At 46.2% G+C, this 9,224-nt stretch overlaps 1 protein-coding gene across 1 annotated transcript in view; it reads right to left on the bottom strand.

The window, feature by feature from the left end:
• The window catches only part of LOC116686626 (titin-like), a gene marked incomplete in the record, with an annotated part of 242,683 nt that overhangs the window by 150,458 nt on the left and 83,001 nt on the right, over positions 1-9,224 (bottom strand). The window contains 10 exon segments of the mRNA XM_032511647.1: positions 104-246; positions 947-1,073; positions 1,347-1,486; positions 2,263-2,529; positions 2,811-3,077; positions 3,748-4,014; positions 4,329-4,455; positions 4,820-4,959; positions 6,410-6,673; positions 9,047-9,173. Of these exon segments, the coding sequence (XP_032367538.1) occupies positions 104-246; positions 947-1,073; positions 1,347-1,486; positions 2,263-2,529; positions 2,811-3,077; positions 3,748-4,014; positions 4,329-4,455; positions 4,820-4,959; positions 6,410-6,673; positions 9,047-9,173 (1,869 nt within the window).

Raw genomic sequence — 9,224 nt, 5'->3', positions numbered from 1 at the left:
GTGTCTTTGTGTCTGTGTCTTTGTCTTTGTGTCTTTGTCTTTGTGTCTGTGTCTTTGTGTCTTTGTGTCTTAGTGTCATGAAGGAGTCTGAGGTCCGTCTCACCCTCTCGCTGGCCTCCATCTTCTGTCCCCCCAGGAACCAGTCCACGGCGATGCCTTCGTACGACAGCTCGCACTCGAAGGTGGCCGTCTCTCCGGCCGTCACCGTGACGTCCTTCAGGGGACGCATCAGCCCGATGGACCGGGCTGCAGACACAGATAGAGACACAGACAGAGACACAGACACAGAGACACAGGCACAGAGATACAGACAGAAAGACACAGACAGTGACACAGAGACACAGACAGAGACACAGACACAGAGACACAGACAGAGACACAGAGATCTTTTTAAAAATCTTTTTTTAGACATTTTGTCCATTTTTTAATGTCCATTCACGTTTTCCCCCAGAATGCTCTGATATGATGATGTAATGTAAAATGATAACACCCAAATAAACAAAAGTAGTAGTATTTTGTAGTATTTTTATACAGACCCGTCCACGTTAAACAGTATAAATACTCTTTGACAACGTAGTTGAAATGTTGTGATATAGAAACGTTATGAACACGGGGCAAATTGGACCCGAGGACAACAGGACGGTTAAAGACATTTATCCAAATGTCTTCAGATAATTGCTATATATATATATATATATATATATATATATATATATATATATACAGATATATTATATCTATATATATATATATATATATAGATGTAATATATATAAGAGGCATTGTTTTCCATACGTATGATGGATTATATAAATCCACTGTGGGGATGTCAGATGTTCTCTAGCCTGGACCTTCGAACCCTAACAGGACAACGTGTGTTCCTGTACATAATAGTATAATATTATACTAATATATTATATGATATAATACTACTAATGAGTCTGACCTTTGACCCGGAGCTGGGCGTTGGACTTGGCGTTGGCGGCGGAGAAGTCCACGCTGCCGGCCATGTCCAGGCGCACGTTGTAGAGGATCAGCAGGTGTTTGGTTCCCTCCTCCTTAATCTCCACGTCCTGCAAGGGACATCACAGCAAGATGTAGTAGTATTAATATCAGTAGTAGTAGTACTACTAGTAGTAGTAGTAGTAGTAGTATTCAGGTCCTTCACTTCAGTGGAAAGTGGTTTGAAAAGTTTCAAGTACAAGTACCTCAACAACTGGACTGAAGCCTAGTACTTTAGTAGATGTACTTAGTAACATTCACCTCTATATCTCTAATATATATTTATATAAATATAGATATATATATAGTACTTATAGAGTATGTGTAGTACATGTTGGACTTACAGGACATGGCAGCAGAGCTTCTCCCTTCAGTTTCCAGGTCCCGTGGACGTCCTCTTCTGAAATCTCCGTCTCAAACTTGGCTGTTTCTGTCTCCGTCACCTCCACGCTGTACAGAGGACGGACGACCTTAATGTCCCGCTCTGCAGGACGAAGACCGGGACAAACATTAGGAAAAGACACTTGACTACAGAGGTGAAGATAGAACAGGGTTCAAGATTCCAGACTTCTTAAATGTCATACCACAGTACACAGTACTGTAAATTAAAGAGAGGTCTAGACCTGCTCTACCTGTAAATTATAGAGAGGTCTAGACCTGCTCTATCTGTAAATTATAGAGAGGTCTAGACCTGCTCTATCTGTAAATTATAGAGAGGTCTAGACCTGCTCTATCTGTAAATTATAGAGAGGTCTAGACCTGCTCTATCTGTAAATTATAGAGTGGTCTAGACCTGCTCTATTTGTAAATTATAGAGGTCTAGACCTGCTCTATCTGTAAATTATAGAGGTCTAGACCTGCTCTATCTGTAAATTATAGAGCGGTTTAGACCTGCTCTATCTGTAAATTATAGAGCGGTCTAGACCTGCTCTATCTGTAGATTATAGAGCGGTCTAGACCTGCTCTATCAGTAGATTATAGAGCGGTCTAGACCTGCTCTATCTGTAGATTATAGAGCGGTCTAGACCTGCTCTATCTGTAGATTATAGAGCGGTCTAGACCTGCTCTATCTGTAAATCATAGAGAGGTCTAGACCTGCTCTATCTGTAAATCATAGAGAGGTCTAGACCTTGAACTGAATCATATTGAAGGCGTGCGCTCCGTTTCTAAGGGACTACTTTCTTACGCCGATGATACTCTGCTTTATATTTCCATTCTTCTTCTTATATTCGGTGTAGCAGCCGCTCTGCAGCGAGTTACCTTCTATGTTGAGTCTGGCGGTGGTTTTGTCCGAGCCGCAGTCGCAGGTGTACTCCCCGATGTTGGCCTTCTCCGCCTTCCTGACCGTCAGGATGCGCTTCTTCCCGTCGGTGCTGATGGCGATGTTCTTGGACGGGGTGATCTCCGTCCCGTCCTTCGACCACTTGACGTCTGCGACCGACTTGCTGAGTTCGCAGACGAGCTTGACCTCGTCCCGCTCCACGGCCGTGTAGTTCTGCAGCTTGGTGGTGAAGTACAGGTCGCCCTCTGCACACAGACAACACGCATGTTCTACGTCAGCCTCCGCCCCTATGCATTAAAACCTAAACTCTTAAAGGACCCTTATTGGATTTTATGTTTCTACACTTAAATATTGAAAAAACACTGTTTTTCTCATCATCTTTGTTGGAGCGCCTGTCTCTTTAAGAGGCCCAGTCTGCTCTGATTGGTCAGCTTGCACAAACTCAAACACCTGTTCATCAGATACACACTCACTCACACACACACACACACACACTATCTCTCCATCCCTCCCTCCCTCCACTGACCGATGACGGTGAGCATGGCGGTCAGGGTCTTGTCCATGGCCTCGACCCGGATCATGGAGGTGTCGTCGATGGTGACCTCCTTGAAGGCCAGCGTGTGGACCCGGCCCTGGTCCGCCATGTGGACCACCTTGCTGGGCAGCAGGCGCACGTCGTTCTTGAACCAGGCCACGGAGACGTTGTCGTGGGACAGCTCCACGCTGAACTCGGCCGTCTCCCGCTCCTTCACCGTCACGTCCTTGATGGGTCTGGAGAACTCCAGCCGGATCCCTGCCAGGGACAGAACCACCACAGGGTGTCCTTAAAGAGTACTTAATCATGTACATGAAATACAAAAATACTCTCAGAGGAATGGAGGACAACTCCAGCCGGATCCCTGCCGGGGACAGAACCACCACACAGCGTCCTTAACCAGTACTTCATAGGGCTTTATTAAATACATGAAATACCCTTTAGTTCTGAAGACCCTGTATACTGCGTAGTATCTGTATATTTCTGACCTTGTACGTTGTGTAGTATCTGTGTATTTCTGACCCTGTACACTGCGTAGTATCTGTGTATTTCTGACCCTGTACACTGCATAGTATCTGTGTATTTCTGACCCTGTACACTGTGTAGTATCTGTGCATTTCTGACCCTGTATACTGCGTAGTATTGTGTATTTCTGACCTTGTACACTGCGTAGTATCTGTGTATTTCTGACCCTGTACACTGCGTAGTATCTGTGTATTTCTGAACCTGTATACTGCGTAGTATCTGTGCATTTCTGACCCTGTATACTGCGTAGTATCTGTGTATTTCTGACCCTGTACACTGCGTAGTACTGTGTATTTCTGACCCTGTACTACTGCGTAGTATCTGTGTATTTCTGACCCTGTACACTGCGTAGTATCTGTATATTTCTGACCCTGTATACTGCGTAGTACTGTGTATTTCTGACCTTGTATAACGAGTTTGGCGGCCGTCCTCTTGTCCTCGGCCTCGAACATGTACTTGGCCTCGTCGTCGTAGGCGGCCGATCGGACGAGCAGGACGAACAGGCCTCCTTCCTGGACCAGCTGGTACTTGTCGTCGCTCTGCAGCTCCTGGGAGCCCTTCAGCCAGCGGAAGGTCTTCGGGACCCGGGACAGCTCCACCTCGAAGCGCGCCTCGTCCTTCTCGTACACCTGGACGTCGCTCAGCGGCGTCAGGAAGTTCAGAGGAAGTTCTACAGGGAAACACAGGAAGTTAGCAAGGGAAACAGGAAGTTAAGAGGAAGTTCTACAGGGAAACACAGGAAGTTATGAAGGGAAACAGAGGAAGTTATGAAGGGAAACAGGAGTTATGAAGGGATCAGAGTAAGTTCATGCAAGGGACTCAGAGTATTATGATGGAACCATAGGCAGGTAATGCAAGTGCTCAGAGAAGGTATGAAGGAACAGAGGAAGTTATGAAGGGAAACACAGGAAGTTATGAAGGGAATCAGAGGTTTGTGTGTGATGATGTGGAGTCCAGGCTGACGTAGGCGTGCCGGTGTCCTACCTTTGACCTTCAGGTTGGCAGAGCACTTGGCGTTGGCGGCGGCGTACGCCACCTCTCCGGTCATGGACACCTTGCAGTTGTAGAGGATCAGGGTGTGTTTGCCCCCCTCCTCGATGATGTCCACATCCTGTCAACAACATCACATCATTAATATAGAGTGGGCCGGCTAGAGGAGCACACCCCGATGCTAATGTTATCCTAATGCTAATGTTATCCTAATGCTAATGTTATCCTAATGCTAATGCTAGCTGCCTAACACCGGCTAATAGTCCTAACCCTCGGGTGTCTTCTGTCAAAATAGAAAATCAACACTTTGTAATCAATGTTTTTTTCTTATGTAATATTTTTGCAGCCTCATCCTGGTAGAACGTGCCTTTCCCAAAATGTTGCTTTAAAAAGATGAATGTATGAAGAGTGAAGATTGTGGGGGAGAGCCCCCCCACCCCATCCCACACACACACAGTCTAAGATGTGGGGGGGGGCTGTCTTACAGAAGAAGGACTGAGGACGTCCCCGTTGAGCTTCCACTGGCCGTGCACGTCGTCCTCGGAGATCTCCACCTCGAAGCGAGCCGTCTCTCCGTCGAAAAGTTCCACGCCGTAGACCGGGCGCACCACCTTGATGTCCCGGGCTGGGGGGGGGGGGGCAAAACCATCAGAGAGTTACATTCAGTACGCTAGGGGGACGTTAGATGTTGTGGAATAAGAAACAATCAGCTCCAGCTTCAGACACAATCCCAGATTCTCAACTTCTCATTCATTTCTTATCTGCAGAAGTTGAGTTTAACCTTGCAACATAATGTAGTTTATATGTATTTTAAACTGATGTTTTTATGCTTTTATGATCTTACCGGTCGGACTTTGAGGTTTGTCTTAATGTAGATAAGTGCATTACAAATCAAATGTATTATTATTATCATTATTATTATTATTATTGGAGCATCTGGACTCAAAATGGTTTTATATTTGTGTTTGTAGTTAGTGATTTAGTTACTTTTTATTGGTAATATACAATACTTCCAGTCACAGATACAATTAACCCTTTTCTTTAATCATACATGCATATGTACACGGACACATTTACACACAAAGAAAACAAAAACACTGATAAGAATATAGGAGAAAATATTTAAATTAAATCATGGCTGTTTATAGAAATGTTAGCATTGATTTGGCTGATTTGATTGATTTTAAGATGCTACGTTACATCTTTGCTCCTTTGGTTTTTAATCGGTGAGAAGATAAAATAAATGAGACGTGCAACAATACACTCAAAGATGTTTGACTTTTTCATAACAAAAGCATGTCAATAAACTTTATACTGGTAATGATTCGGTTCATACCAAGATAAAAAACTTAGATTTAGTGTTGAATCCTAGAAGGAAAGATAATTCATCTTGTTTTAAGAGTCAATTTCTTATTTTCTTGTCTTACTTTCCACTATAATCTTAAATCAAGCTGCATGGACAGATAATGTCCCGTGTCCCGAGGACCTTTACCCTCAGATTTAGGGTTTTTATCTCGTTTTTAGACCCCCCCTTTTTGCATTGTCCATGTCTGATGTGGTTCTTATTTTTCAGACTGATTTGATTGATTTTATGTTGCGTTACATCTTTACTTCTTTGGTTTTTAGTCAGTGAGAAGATAAAATAAATGAGACATGCAACAATACACTCAAAGATATCTGACTTTTTCAAAATAAAAGCATGTCAATAAACTTCACACTATCAATGATTTGAATCTTACTAAGATAAAAAACTTCTTGTTTTAATGTCTTACTTTCCACTATAATCTTAATCAAGCTGCATGGACAGATAGTGTCTCGTGTCCTGAGGACCTTTTCCCTCAGATTTAGGGTTTTATCTCATTTTTAGACCCCCATTTTTTGCACTGTACATGTCTGATGTGGTTCTTATTTTAATGTCTTACTTTCCACTATAATCTTAACGTGTCCTGAGGACCTTTTCCCTCAGATTTAGGGTTTTATCTTGTTTTTAGAGACCCATTTTTTGCAGTGTACGTGTCTGATGTGGTTCTTATTTTTCAGTGTGTCCCTCAGATCCTTCAGAGCGTCCCGTGTACCTTCGATGTTGAGGCTGGCCGAGGTTTTGTCCGTCCCACAGTCGCAGGTGTACTTCCCTTTGTCGCTCTGCGTGACTTTCTTAAGGACGAGCGAGCGGCGCGTCGCCTCCGAGCGCATCACCACCGTCTTGGAGGCGATGAGTTCCTTCTCACCGTAATACCAAACCACCGGGACGTCTTTGCTCAGTTCACAGTCCAGAGACACCTCGTCCTTCTCCGTGGCGGTGTAGTCCTGCAGCTTGGTCACGAAGACCGCGTCGCCCTCTGCAACACAACCGGGACCAGAGTGAGATTCATGTCATACAGGTCTCTGCAAAGGTCCGATCTACGCAATCGGGACAAAGACTGAGACGCTCCTCCAGGAAAGGACAGAGAGAGTGAGAAACCATGAAAATGAAATGAAAGTTAATAGATGAAAAGGATTCTTTAAGTCTTGTGTGTCCCAGTTGAGACTGGACCTTCTATCATCAGAGAACACCAGATGGACTTTATGTATGACATGCGTTAATGGATGAGAACCACACACACTGATGATCTGGTTAAAGGTCTGTCCGACTCAGGCCTGAAGGCCCTGGCACACCAACCGACAACCCTGGGACAGGCTGGAGGGGTCGGGGACTCCAGTCTGTCTGGAGGGGTCGGGGATTCCAGTCTGTCTGGCGGGGTCGGGGACTTGAGTCTGTCTGGAGAGGTCGGGGACTCGAGTCTGTGTGGAGGGGTCGGGGACTCCAGTCTGTCTGGTGGGGTTGGGGACTCAAGTCTGTCTGGAGAGGTTGGGGACTCAAGTCTGTCTGGAGGGTTCGGGGACTCAAGTCTGTCTGGAGAGATCGGGGACTCGAGTCTGTCTGGAGGGGTTGGGGACTCAAGTCTGTCTGGAGAGGTCAGGGACTCAAGTCTGTCAATGAAGATTCAGCAGCTGTGTGTGTCTGCCTGTGTGTTTGTGTGTGTGTGTGTGTGTGTGTTTGTGTGTTTGTGGTGTGTGTGTGTGTGTGTGTTGTGTTTGTGTGTTTGTGTGTGTGTGGTGTGTGTGTGTGTGTGTGGTGTGTGTGTTGTGTTGTGTGTGTGGTGTGTGTTTGTGTGTGTGTTGTGTGTGTTTGGTGTTTGTTTGTGTGTCTATGTGTGGTGTGTGGTTGTGTGTGTGTTGTGGTGGTGTGTGTGTGTGTGTTTGTGGGTTGTGTTTGTGTTCTATGTGTTGTGTGTGTGGGTGTGTGTGTGTGATGAAGACAGATTCAGCTGCTGCTCGGCCTCCTCCTTAAAATGTTTCCAGAAACATGTTTCGGGGATCTTTTTTAGTAAAATAGGATTCTGAACGGGCCGCCATGAGGTTTCTGGAGAAACCAGACCCATGTGATGCATTGGTCCAATCAGCTGCCGGGGGGGGGGGTTTGGTGTGTCAGGGCCTTGAGATGAAGAGGAAGAGGAGTGTGTGGTTACCTACGACCGTGAGTTTGGCCATGGAGTAAATCCCTTTGGCCTCGGCCTTTACCAGGCACGTATCATCTAGAGTCACCGTCCTCATTTCTAGACAGTGCCTGGTCCCCTCCACGTGCGTGAGCACGGTTCGGCTCACGTGGAGCTTCACCTCGTTCCGGTACCAGACCACCGGCACGTTATCGTGCGACAGCTCCAGTTCAAATCGAACCGTTTTACCTTCTTTCACTGTTTGGTCCTGAAGCTGCTGCACAAACTTCAGCCTCATGCCTGAAATAAACCGGGGGAGTGCACAAAGACAAGAAGAGGGGTGGGGGTGGGTCGCTATCCTTTAAATCATCCAATCAGCATCCAAAGAGGAAACAACAGGAAGTGTGTGTCTTACCTTCCACGGCCAGCTGAGCGCTGGATCTGTGGCCCAGCACTTCGATGGAGTACTGAGCCTCGTCATCGAACTCACAGCTGTTTATGATCAGCATGTGCTTCTTCCCATCGTCCATTATTTCATATTTAGGGCTTGGGGTGACGACCTCCGCCCCCCTGAACCACATCACCTTTGACACCTCTTTGGTGATGGTGCATTCAAACTTGGCCTGTTTCTTTTCAGGCACAGAAACGTCCTTCAGGGACTCAACAAAGCCCATCTCGATCTCTGCGAGGTGCAAATCAGTCCGCCGGTTACTCACCAAAACACAAATACACAGATCCTTTCTTACCGTATCGCTTCTGAAATCCCTTCGTTTTCTGAGACAAAGGCCATTTTATTACACACGACCTTTGAGATGATAAGATATCTGTAGGCAGCGTGGGGAGCTGATGCTCAACATGCTGGGTCCTAGGTTCAGCAGGTCTCTGTCCCTGTGAAGACCTCCCTCTGTAGAGCTACTGTACACCTGTCTCCGGCCTACCTGGGGTGTCCTTATGAGCAAGGCAGCATTACAAAACTTCTAGTGGCTGGTGTTGGGTATCTGAGTCAGAAAATGACGTAATCCCTGTTTTGGCTGACCCTGTACGCAGGTCTGTCAGGTTCTCCTCCAGACTGTGGACCCACTGGAGACCATTTCTGTCCATTAGACACTGAACATTGTGGAAGCTCTGTCTTTTGTATTTTGGTGTTTGAGAGGGTTTTTACTGGGATGTGGATCCCCCTGGGTCTGAAATGAGACAACCACAGATAGGGTGTGTGTGTGTGTGTGGGGTGTGTACCTTTGACGGTGAGCATGGCGCTGGTGACGGCGTTCAGCGCCTGGTAGGACACCTCGCCCGCCTGGTCCAGCTGAACCTGTTTCAGCGTCAGGAAACGCTTCCTGCCTTCAGACTTAATGTCGCAGGTCTGGAAGAATAGAACAAAGTCAGAGCACTGAAAGTACCTGGATGACCCCCC

The sequence above is a fragment of the Etheostoma spectabile genome, unplaced genomic scaffold (assembly GCF_008692095.1).
Source record: "Etheostoma spectabile isolate EspeVRDwgs_2016 unplaced genomic scaffold, UIUC_Espe_1.0 scaffold406, whole genome shotgun sequence".
In the NCBI taxonomy this organism is placed as follows: domain Eukaryota; kingdom Metazoa; phylum Chordata; class Actinopteri; order Perciformes; family Percidae; genus Etheostoma; species Etheostoma spectabile.
Note: the sequence above shows the minus strand (reverse complement) of the source record. Positions and strands in the feature narration are given on the sequence as shown.